Source organism: Pyrus communis, chromosome 1 (genome assembly GCF_963583255.1).
Source record: "Pyrus communis chromosome 1, drPyrComm1.1, whole genome shotgun sequence".
NCBI lineage: Eukaryota > Viridiplantae > Streptophyta > Magnoliopsida > Rosales > Rosaceae > Pyrus > Pyrus communis.
Window position 1 is genome coordinate 14,422,928 of NC_084803.1, and position 11,383 is coordinate 14,434,310.

An 11,383-nucleotide genomic window follows, 5' to 3' on the forward strand; every position below is an offset into this window, starting at 1 on the left:
GTTGCTGCTCCCGTGGTACCCACCAAGGAAGATGGTGAAGTGGACCAAGAAAGGTATTAACACAAGATATATGTATTTCCAATATGTACAGACGTACCACTACTTTCTTTTACTAATTTTGTAACCCCTTTGCAAATAGATTAGTCACAATGTTGACAGATTTGGGACAAAAGGGTGGCATGTTGAGGTTAGTTGGAAAAGCTGCTTTGCTTTGGGGTGGTCTACGTGGTGCGATGAGTTTGACTGACAAGCTTATCCAATTTCTTGATATAGCTGAGCGTCCCTTAATCCAGAGGTATTATGTAAGTTGTCTTGAGATTAACTAGATAGGTTAATTCTAATTACTGCTTTAGAAAGGCAAAAGGGAAGTCTTTATCTCAAAATTATTCGGGGTACAAATTTCTATGTTCAGGAAGTTAATCTTCCATGCCAGTCCATATAGTTTATGACTATGAAGAGAGTTTCAAATTGGAATTTTTATCTGTATGTTGCATCATGCATTTGCGAAATCGGAGATCTAATTTCATATAGTTTGTTGGGTTCCTTTGGTTTGCATGGTGATCTTTTTCCATTTATGCCCAGATTCTGTTCTTGATTATTTTATTTCCTGATATGCTCTTTTATCCTGATTTGCTTCTGTAGGATTTTTGGGTTTGTCGGTATGGTTCTTGTTTTGTGGTCACCAATTGTTGTTCCACTACTTCCATCATTTTTGCAAAGCTGGACAACCAATACTTCCTCTAGAATTGCTGAACTTGCTTGCATTGTTGGCCTCTACACGGCTTTTATGATACTTGTTGTGATATGGGGCAAAAGAATACGTGGATATGAAAATCCTCTTCACAGATATGGGCTAGATTTAACGTCATTGCCAAAGGTATGTGTTAGCTGAAATTGTGGACATGTACTCTAAGATCATGCAAAATAACATAGTGTTCTTTACTTGCAGTTGTATGATTTTTCATCTCCTTGCTTGCAGTTAGGTGATTTTTTGAAGGGCTTGGTTGGTGGAGTTGCCCTTGTTTTGTCAATACACTCAGTAAGAGCACTACTTGACTCTGCGAATCTCTCTTGGCCCTCCACTCCATCTTCTTTGGATGCTGTCTCACAGCTCAAATTGTGTACGCAAGGGCTTGTGATGGTTGGTCAAGGAGTTATAGTAGCTACTGGTATTGCTCTTGTGGAAGAATTGCTTTTCAGGGCATGGCTGCCCCAAGAAATTGCTGCAGATCTTGGATATCATCGAGGAATAATTATATCAGGACTTGCGTTCGCTTTATCCCAGAGGTTTCTTTCTATTCATTTTACTTTACTCATCGCCTGCTAAAATCAGTGCTTTCTTTTTGTCTTCTGTACGGTTACTGGAATCAATATTTACTATAATCTTTTAACCCTTAAGGTGGCCTCAGTTTCTGCTATTGTTGTGATTTACACGATCAGCGCAATGCAATACTGGACTTTTCTGCATAATGATTTCTGCTGACCACGTGCAAGACAAATCTAACAGCCCTTTTATTTCAATGGAATTTCAGGTCTCCGCTATCAACACCAGGTCTATGGCTTCTATCTTTGGGTTTAGCAGGTGCTCGGCAAAGAAATGAAGGCAGCCTTTCCATACCAATTGGGTTGCGTGCAGGAATTATCGCTTCAATTTTCATCATACAGAAGGGTGGCTTCCTGACCTACCGGGGTAACTTTCCTCCTTGGCTTATGGGGACACAGTCATTCCAACCGTTTAGTGGGCTAATTGGTTTTGCATTTACCTTAGTTTTAGCACTAGCTCTGTACCCTACACAGCCTCTTCGTGAAGAGAACGCAGAAAGGACTACTGAAGAATTTAAGAAACAGCATGCTGGTGAATAGTGAGGCGGTCTTCTTGTTGCTTACTGATTGCGTTTGCCTGGATACTTCCACCTTGTAACGGGAACAGTCTCGGGCCATGGAGTTCAAGCATGAAAGTTTCAGAAACAGAGAGGTTTCTTAAAAGTTCAGTGCTTCATGGGAGCTTTTTGTCCCTAATGCTACAACTCGCCAAGGCGATGGCCTTAGTGTATATATATACACAACCACAGACCCTGCAGGCAAGTTTTGTAACTAGGAAATAACTGCACCAAAGTGCTGGTAGTTTAGCTCATTTTGCTTGTTTGCTGTTATACATTATGTATACAGTGTACAGAACGAACCACCACCAGTCTGGAACCCTACATTTGTTATATATCATGTGAATTCGTTCTTATTCCGATTCCATATACGCAAACAAGACATAAAAATGATGTCCGATAACTTGCCATGTTTTTCGTTTCGTGATTTCGTATATTTACAGAATGGTTCTACCTTCTTTGTAAATACAGAAATTCACTCAAAATTCTTACGAGCCATAAGAGAGTGGAATCCCACTGGTCTGAATCCAGTCACCTTCCCCATGCAAAAACAACCCAACTGTAAACTGCCTCACAATCTCCTCACTTTGACCACCCCCGGGGGTGTATCATATCCCCCAACTAACTCTTCATCGCAACTCTACTTGAACAGTTCCTCCATGGCATTCCCAAAAGCGTCGTGAAATTTTGCCTCTTGGTCTTGTTAAATTCCGGTGCAGGGACAATGGTGCACTTCTGTAGTGAAATGCCGGTGTTCTGATTCCGGTCCGTTCTGCCTTGTGCAGTGATTGTCACTTTCTGTCCGGGATTGGTTTTCGCACAACCGCCCCGCAGTTTTGGAAGATTGCAGCTGCATTTCCAAAATGAAATCAATCGTGCCTTGGATGATGCAGTCGCGGTAGCACTGGCAAAGCGAATGGACGTGGAGGCTGTCTTGGTATGAACTGAAGTTGCAGTGGTAGAAGGCAGAGTTTGAGGTCACTCTTGCAGTAACCGCCTGGAACTTTTTTGAGCCCTCTGTGTTGGTTATGGTCAGGTCCCTAGCTAATAGCTGCAAACATCAGAACAAGGAAAGGGTTTAACTTTCTTTCATCAAATTTCAGATACGTATAAGAAGAAGGCCAACAACACACAAGACTTTAAATAATTTCCGGAACCACGAAAATGTGACATACTTAAACCCTGGCTAAGAACCCCCGATTACAGCAGTAAAGATCCGAAAACACCCAAAGGGTTTAACTTTCTTTCATCAAAATTCAGAAACACCAAAAAAAAAAAAAAAAAACAGAAAGGCCAAGAACACCATTAGAACCAAAATCAAAATAAAAAATTTCGGAACCGAAAAAATGTGACATACTTAAAAGTGGCTGTAGCAAAGGTGGAAAATCCATCTGCAAAGCTCTTAGACCGTTTGATTATTGTTGATTTCATTCCATCTCCAACAAGCATGATATTATACATTTTGCTACCGACCTCTATAGTCTCATTGTAAACACGGGATTTGAGTAAGCGGGAGACTAAATTTGTAGACAAAATTTGCAAACTAAATGATGGATCACCATAGAAATGAGCATGTTTATCAACACTTAATAAACCAATCAACAACTTCCATGTTGGCTCAACAATGGATTTTCAAGCACATTGGATGTGGCTCGACGTTGCCAACTAGGCTTTTTGTTCGACTTTTGGCAAAAACGCCATGTCTACGAGGATAAAAGATTACCTTCATCAAGATTTCGGGATATGTAATCGACAAGGACAAGTTGAGAAACGGCGCATGCAACTCGTTGCCTCGGCCTCCAGAAACGCCATCTACAAACTGACCTTATGTGACATCTATGTGGCGTCAAACCCGTATTCATTATAAACAGCTATGGTAAATATTAAGGGCCTTCCAGAAGGGGCTGTACCGTGGGTTGACTTTGATCCTTTCTTTTCCAAACTTCCAAATGGGGAATTGGTTGAGTACCAAGACAAATTCGAGACGTCTCCGTTGGAGGAAGAGTTAATATTAGATGTTGTCAAGCCGAATCGTGAACAAGTGCAGCAGGAGATGAAGGTTCCTCTGCACATATGTGCGCCGGCAAGTCTCGAAAAAAGAAAACCAAGAGAAAAAGACGATGATGATGATGCAGCATTTCCTGAGAAAAGTCTGAAGAGAATCCGTTCGGATTGATCATCGGCTTCAATTAAATAGAGAGGATTGCTTGAGGAAAGATGATGAAGCTTGTAATTTGTCAACTTCACCTGCACTTGATATGATCACTTTATGTATTTCACTGTCATTCATACTATCTCAATCCGGCTTGGTCTGTGTTTGTCTTATTTTTTCTTTGTTTGATGCGTAAGTAGTTGCCCTAGCACATAGGCGCATGCATACCCCATGCAGACTTTGACATCGAGAAGAAATGCATTGTTGTATTTGGACGGTGGCGATTTTCGCCATGACACGATTAGCGAACCAGGGAATTTCATGCCAACTCGTTTAAAGGAGTATGTTTTTGTTTCGTGATTTCGTATATTTACAGAATGGTTCTATGGAATTACAGATATTCACTCAAATTGTTACGACCCATAAAAGAGTGGAATCCTTTTCGTGTTAGATTATTAAGAACAAGTGAAGCGAAGTTGACTTGAATTGATTAATGGGGTAAAAACCCAGGTTCAAACATTTCCAATGGGAATCGAAAATCAAAAGTAAAGAAAAAAGAAGTTAAAGATCCTTTGTAAATCATAATATATCCAAAATCCGCATTCGACGGAGGAAAAACCTTCACCCAAAAGCCCAACCACTGCCTCCGCCTCTTTATTTACTTGGGAAAACGTTCTCTTTCACTCCTCCACAGCAAGAGGAACAGACGCTGCCAGCTTGCTGTACTTGAGGGCGTAAAACATCTCCAGATAGCGGCGGCTCTCCAGGCGATCAAGGTTTGAAACATGCTTCCAGAAGCCATAAACTCCCGTGAGGGTCAGGAGCCTCTGAGAGTAGATTTGCCATGTGTACCTAAACAAAAATAGAGCAAACATGTAAGATAACTTACAAGGCAAGCAATATAATTTACCGTGAAAAAAGGGACTTGATTTTGCTTACTTCTCATAAATGCGCTGCAAGCCGCCTTGAGAAATCTTGTCCCAGTGGCTAGGATCTGCCTTGCTCTTCTCAAAGAAATCAACAAGGATCTCAGCAGCTTGATCGCCGTGATATGGATCAATGTGGTAGCCAGATTTCCCATGCACTATAATTTCAGCCGGGCCACCCTTGCAAGTGGCAAATGTGGGCAGTCCACAAGTCATGGCCTCAACGACAGTCAAGCCGAAAGCTTCATACACAGCAGGCTGCACAAAGGCTCCCTTGGTGTCACAAATGTAGCGGTAAAGTTCACCATTCCTGACACGGTTCATCTGGGAAGAAATCCATCTGAACTGCCCGTTCAGCTTGTAGGTGTCGATAAGCTCATACATCTTCTTCATCTCATCCTTCTCCTCATTGTCCTTGGACTCCTTGCGGCGATCACCAGCAACTACAACCAGGTTAACCAACTCTCTGAGCTTGGCATTCTTACCATACCACTCGACAAGCCCAGTGATGTTCTTCACACGGTCCAGCCTTGCCATTGTGAAGATGATTGGCTTGTTTCTGTCCTTCAACACACATCTGTTCGAATAACAAATATAAACCCATTAGTACATATTTGAACGGACGATGAAATGAGCAAAACATAACCGCGGCAAAAAAATGATGCCGAAACTTACAAGTGCTCCTTATTTTCGACTTGGCTGTAAAGGAGCTCTTCGATTTCAGGGTGGAAGTTAGTCAGCCTCTTTTCTTTCTCAGTGTAAGGGAAGTAGACGCTCATATCAGCTCCTGGTGAAACAATGTTGAACTTGGGATCGAAGACATCAATACCATGAACAACACGGTAGAGCCCAGGAAGAGTAAAAGCAGTGTGGCTCTCATACTGACCAACAGTTTCTTTGCTGCAAACATTCATAGAACACAAATTTAGGATCCAAAAGATGTGACGGTTGAATGTACGAAAAAATCTAACGCCAGGTGATATTATTACCTTCCAGCAATCTCTTGATAGGTACTGGTGATGATGAAATCAGTGTGGTTCATGGCGATAAGATCAGCTGTAAATTGGCATGAGAAGTGATAACTGTCATCCAATTTCTTCCAGTAAAGGTCAGAATCAGGGTATTTTGACTTCTCGAGAGCATGAGCAATGGTGCACTGCAGGACCAACAAAAACCGAACAATGAATTTAGCGACTAAGATGCAAAAGTTATCAAATCGGAATCACAATTCACAAACCTGTGTAACACCCAATTTGAGTGCCATCAGTGAGGCCACAATGTTGCCATCACTGTAGTTTCCGATGATGAGATCAGGCTTGCCATGCATTTCCTTGGAAAGTTCCTTGATCGCATCCTAATAACACAAAAATCGGTATGCATTAAAACCAAATACAAGCAAAAATTGGAATATGTCAGTGAAGGAAAAAAATATGGAAACTGATATATATATTAACAGAGAAATTCACCTCGGCGTATGTCTCTAGGTAGGGCCAGACTTCGAATCTTGAAATCCATCTGCGGACAATGGCTCCTTTCTCATCTCTGAATGGAACACGAAGAATATCTGAATGCTCAGTCCCGTATACTTTCTCAAGTCGATCACCACATGTGGTTCCAACGGCATCAGGAAGAAGCCTTGTGAGCTGTGTTTAAAACATAATCAAAGCATCAGAATGGAGAGCATAAAATAAAATCACCAAATAACATAAATTTCGGAGCCACAAAATTTCAGATAAACTCACAATGATAATGCGGGGTATGATATCCAGTCCCTGTTGCTTAACACGCTTAAGCATCTCAGCCTCCAATGCGCGAACTTGATCCAAGATATAGACAACCTGGCCACCGGTGTCAGGGTACCCCAAGACATTGTCTTGGGCGAAATAGCCGTGGGGGGAGAGGATCACAACATTAAAGACCATGGGGATTTGGTCAAGGAATTTCTCAAGAGTGCAAGGATCGGGTGCCTCAAGAAGGTCCAACAGAAGTTGCATCATTTCGAGCACACGCCCAGCAGTGTCACCCCAACCCCTTTCCAAGCCAATGGCTTGCAACTTCGGCTCGAACTCCTTGTACGGAGTTTCCGGGGCAATTGCAGATAGGAAATCCTCTGCCTTCCTCAGAACATGTTGCAGCTCATTCACATCGTTAATTTTGTTATTCAGCATCAGGTTCTGCACGAAAATGCCGATCAAATTAAATACAGAGATCAGCAAAGCTGCACAAGAGTACTAATATCATTCACAATCAAAGATGGTAAAGTTGAAAATGAGAGGAAATCATACCCTGCCCTCGTAGCAGTGAACACGGAGAAACTTGAGCAGCGGGTGCAGGCTCTCCTTGTCATGGAAGAGCTTTGCAGAAAGGTGGCGGTTGAGGAACTCAACGCCGTTTCCAATGGACTTGGAAAGAGTTGGGCGGGGGAAGGAGGCGTTGAATGGCTCAAAGTCCAACTCGAGCACAAAGTTGCCGTTGGCACTGCAATTGAAACCAACACAAATTATTAACATCACAGACAGAGTTACAAACGGGTTTTATTCTACAATGCGATATTCTAAACTACTCTAATGAGTCTAATCTACGAACTCCAGCACAAGTAACAAACAATTAAGAACCAAATCGAAACTTTGGAAATCAAAATATAAAAAGACCCAAAATCTACCTTCCATCAACAAGTTCCTCCTTGAATTGCAAGTACTCAGCCACACGTAACTCCTCGACAACGAGAGCATGGACATTCACACGAATGTACTCCCAAACACCAGGCCTTGGGCGGACAGCAAGCGCCACCCATGGGGGCAGAACAATTACCTCCTACATTACACAAAACATCCACAAATCGTTCAGAAAACTCCTAAAAAGACACAGAAACAAATGATGTATAATCGAAAATGTTTACCTGGGTGTTCTTCAAAACTTCACCAAAAGCCCCATCCAACAGCTTCCGCCTGTTCGTTTCAGGAATCTCTTCGAACTCGGCAAGAAGCTGATGGGGTTGCAGAAACCCTTTCCCCTTTTTCTCAATCCTAAAACCCCAAAAACCCTTTTAGTGATCAAACCAAACAACAACCTCAACAAATACAAAAGACAACAACTTTTTGCATGTTTTGAAACATTAGACAAAAACCCATTCGTGATCGCAACGTAGTAGTACCTTGAAAGAAGGGCCAGAATCTCATTGCGGTGAGCAGAAAGGGTTTCGTCCAGCCTCTCCCGGAGACTCTGGACGCGGGTCAGCACACGTTCCGCCATCGACAGCAGCTTGGAAAATCAGACAACCTTAAAAGCTGCAAGAAAAAGCAAAACTGTAACCATAACAAGTCATCCAGAAAAAGTCAACAAATCAAACCTTAAATAAGACTAAAATCATGTAAATAATAATATTACTATTAATATTCTGGAAGACACAGATTTTATTTTTCAAAACCAAACCACCACCATCCAACAACGACTGTACAAAAGGTTCATCTAAGATTTGCAACCATAAATAGTGCTAAAGAATAATGGAAAAAGGGTTTGCAGAGTATTCTCTAGAAGCAAAAGCACTGATATTTTTAATAATTAGAGCCCCGGAAACATTTAAGAGTTCAAACCCCATCATTAAATAAATTAATAATCCAGGCTTATCGTAATTAAGGGCTCTTAACAAGGATATTTATGGGGCATTAGGCAAAGTTGATAAGACCAACCAGATGAAAAATTAAAAAACCATATTTTCCTTTTGCTTGTTGGAGTAGAAAACCCAACACATCAAAAGATAAGAACAGATTTTTGTATCTTGAACAAAAAAAAAACAGGGATCTACACGAAAACAGAGCAAAAACCCATAAAACAAAATCTAAATCCAAAATTAAGAAGCAATTGATCCATGCGAAAATGTAACAAAAATCCGAGAAAAAACATCATTCGGCCTTAAGAGAAACCACCCAAGAACAAGAAAAATAGATAAAGTAAAAAATGGCGAAATGAAAAGGAGTACCTAGAGAAAGATCGGTGGGAGAAGGAAGATGATTTGATGAACACAGATGGAGGGGAGTTTTATAGTGAGGGGAGCGCGAAAAAATATGGTAAGAAACAGACTTGGACAAAAGTCCATTTCACTTTTGACCCTTGGTCTTAATTTCTTGCGAAAAGTAAACAAAAACAGTGGTAATTTTGTAAAAATATCCACATTGGAATCGGATATGATGAGATGTTTCACTGCAAAGTATTGTAAATGTGGAAGGAAATAAGGGGCAAATAGCATTTGTGCTATCTTTAATTTTTAATATTAGTATGCTAGAATTTAATTTAATGCATGGACGTGCTCTTCAAGAATTTGCCTTTACCATGGGCCTTGCTGTCCAAGAAAAAATCCGATTGGATTTTTATTTGTTTACTTTTATGGCACGAAAATTTGGAAAAATTGCAGGGAAAGAGAGGCTTATGTTAGAGAAAATTTTCAATGTGCTGTCAATACGATCTTATATATTAAGTATTATAATGTAATTTATTTAAAAAAATTCAAGTTTTCACTAGTTCATTATCAGGCTGTATTTATAAGACACTAAAAAATCTATCATAATGTTAGGCATGGAATGGGGTCTAATTGTAGTTGGTGATGATTCAAAAGTTGGACTTTTTTAATACGTCCAGAACTTTGTAGGTGTTCTCTATAAAATTTGATGATGATAAAACCCTGAAATTTTGTTGCCCATCTCTTAGATTTGTGGGTTTGATGTAACCCACTTTTTAGAATTGGACAAATTTATATGCATAATATTAATATATTTCTTTGTAATCTGCACCAATGTCTGGTGTGGAAAAAAGTTTAGGAAAGAGATTATTTCGGATCTCTCCTTTTAAAGCTCAGAGATCAAGTGATCCGGATCTTTGAAATTTGATTTAATAGTTAAAAACAGAGAAATAAGTAAAAACTTTTAAAAATTAGAATAATTTTTGACCGTTTGATCAAATTTTAAATGTCCTGATCACTTGATTCCTGAGCTTTTGAGGAAGAGATCAGAAGAGGATCTCTTTCCGAAAGTTTATGCTTTATAGTACCATGTAGTAGGAGACACAATACAGGTTTTTAACATGCCATCCACAATAGATAAGATGTTTGAAGAATATTCCCAACTTATCATATTGTATAATATATAGACTGCGACTAGTAGGAGCAATCATCGGAGCAAAAACAATGCGATAAAAAATTCTTGAAATGCGACTAGTAAAACTTTCTATCATTACCTTAAAATGTACGGAGAATTACCGCCAACGAATGCTCTTGACCAGAAGAGTAATGAATCGACGAACAAATTGAATGAACGAAGAACTTCAATATACAGAACACAGAGAACGACAGAAATGAAGAGAGGGTGAATAAGAATGGGATGGAGAAGAAGGAAAGCTAGAACGGCCTTTTATATACATGGAAGATGGAGCAAGGGAAAGAGAAAGATGACATGTCATGTGACTCATCGTCTTCCTTGGTGCGATTGGTGGGTAATGCTGCTAATTGAATTGATTATTCATTGAAAATTATTTTTGCTCATCATTCTCAAGTGATAGTTACGTTCGTCATTCTATTTGTCATCATTAAATGAGTTTAAATTTCGATAACTATGTAGTTGATGGATGCAAATTTCAAGAATTAAAATCGTCTGACAATAAGAAATAGGATGGTAAATATTAATAAACTTGATGGATCAGATCGTGTTTCCGCCATACCGATGGTAAGAAAAACTAAAACCACTGGTTACACATTTCCTGTGGTTTCATTGTTGTTTTCACAAAACCGCTTTACTTTTTTCTGGTCTGACCCTAAGTTTTTTTTGTTTTTTTTACTCATTTTCCTCACCCACTTTCTCCTTCAACTCCCCCTTTTTCTATTCATTTTGTATAGTTTGTAGGCTCTTTTACCATCATATATCATTGTCTGAGTTCCTTCTGAAACCTATAATTTTAATTAATCAAATGCAACTTTTTCTTATGTAATATTTAAAATTAACATGTGCATGCATGCTCTTATCCATTAACTAGCCTGGTTTTTTATGAATCCTGTCTTCTTTGACTCGACGCTAAACGGTGGTATTGAGTATTTGACCTAACAAAATGAAGCTAAACGGAAGTAGCTGGTACAGGCTACTTCGAGTTTGTCTTTGGTAGTTCAACAAATCAAGTAAGTTGATTTTTAAATAATTTTCACTGTTCGATTATTTAGAGCCAATCTTTACTGCGCATATGTTGAACTACTTAATCCTGGGCTATTGAAAAAGAAAAATGAGCTAAAACATGTAGTTTTTATGAAGTTTCATTTTTGTTTTTGTATTTTAAATTGCATCGAATTTGGTTTTTGTCATTAATTTGAGTTGATTATTTATGATAACGTACATTTTACATGCTGCATAGGAGATATTTTGTAAACTTAACGATACTTATGAACT

General features: G+C 39.5%; 1 protein-coding gene and 1 pseudogene across 3 annotated transcripts; one reads left to right on the forward strand and one right to left on the reverse strand.

Annotated features, from left to right (window-relative positions):
* The window catches only part of LOC137708736 (uncharacterized), an 11,393-nt pseudogene extending 9,199 nt beyond the window's left edge, over positions 1-2,194 (forward strand).
* Positions 2,195-4,498: 2,304 nt separating this feature from the next.
* On the reverse strand, positions 4,499-10,324 carry LOC137734092 (sucrose synthase). Of its 3 annotated transcripts, none has more exons than XM_068473371.1 (12): positions 10,188-10,324; positions 8,113-8,245; positions 7,858-7,984; positions 7,621-7,772; positions 7,244-7,436; positions 6,701-7,132; positions 6,425-6,601; positions 6,196-6,312; positions 5,948-6,114; positions 5,634-5,858; positions 4,972-5,535; positions 4,499-4,884 (listed from the first exon to the last, which is right to left on the reverse strand). In XM_068473371.1, the coding sequence occupies exons 2-12, from the start codon at positions 8,208-8,210 to the stop codon at positions 4,713-4,715; spliced, it is 2,424 nt and encodes an 807-aa protein (XP_068329472.1). In that variant the 5' UTR covers positions 8,211-8,245; positions 10,188-10,324; the 3' UTR covers positions 4,499-4,712. The 3 variants fall into 3 exon arrangements, with proteins under 3 accessions (XP_068329472.1, XP_068329489.1, XP_068329481.1); XM_068473388.1 differs by lacking the exon at positions 10,188-10,324 and adding an exon at positions 8,938-9,052; XM_068473380.1 differs by lacking the exon at positions 10,188-10,324 and adding an exon at positions 8,346-8,490.
* Positions 10,325-11,383: the final 1,059 nt, after the last annotated feature.

Excerpts from the sequence above, each read along its gene's own strand:
- LOC137734092 (XM_068473371.1), bottom strand. The coding sequence starts at position 8,210 with ATGGCGGAACGTGTGCTGACCCGCGTCCAGAGTCTCCGGGAGAGGCTG. Across the intron at positions 7,773-7,857 it reads AAGTTTTGAAGAACACCCAG|GAGGTAATTGTTCTGCCCCC; the intron begins GTAAACATTTTC and ends TGTGTAATGTAG. Across the intron at positions 4,885-4,971 it reads TTGCAGCGCATTTATGAGAA|GTACACATGGCAAATCTACT; the intron begins GTAAGCAAAATC and ends ATTTTTGTTTAG.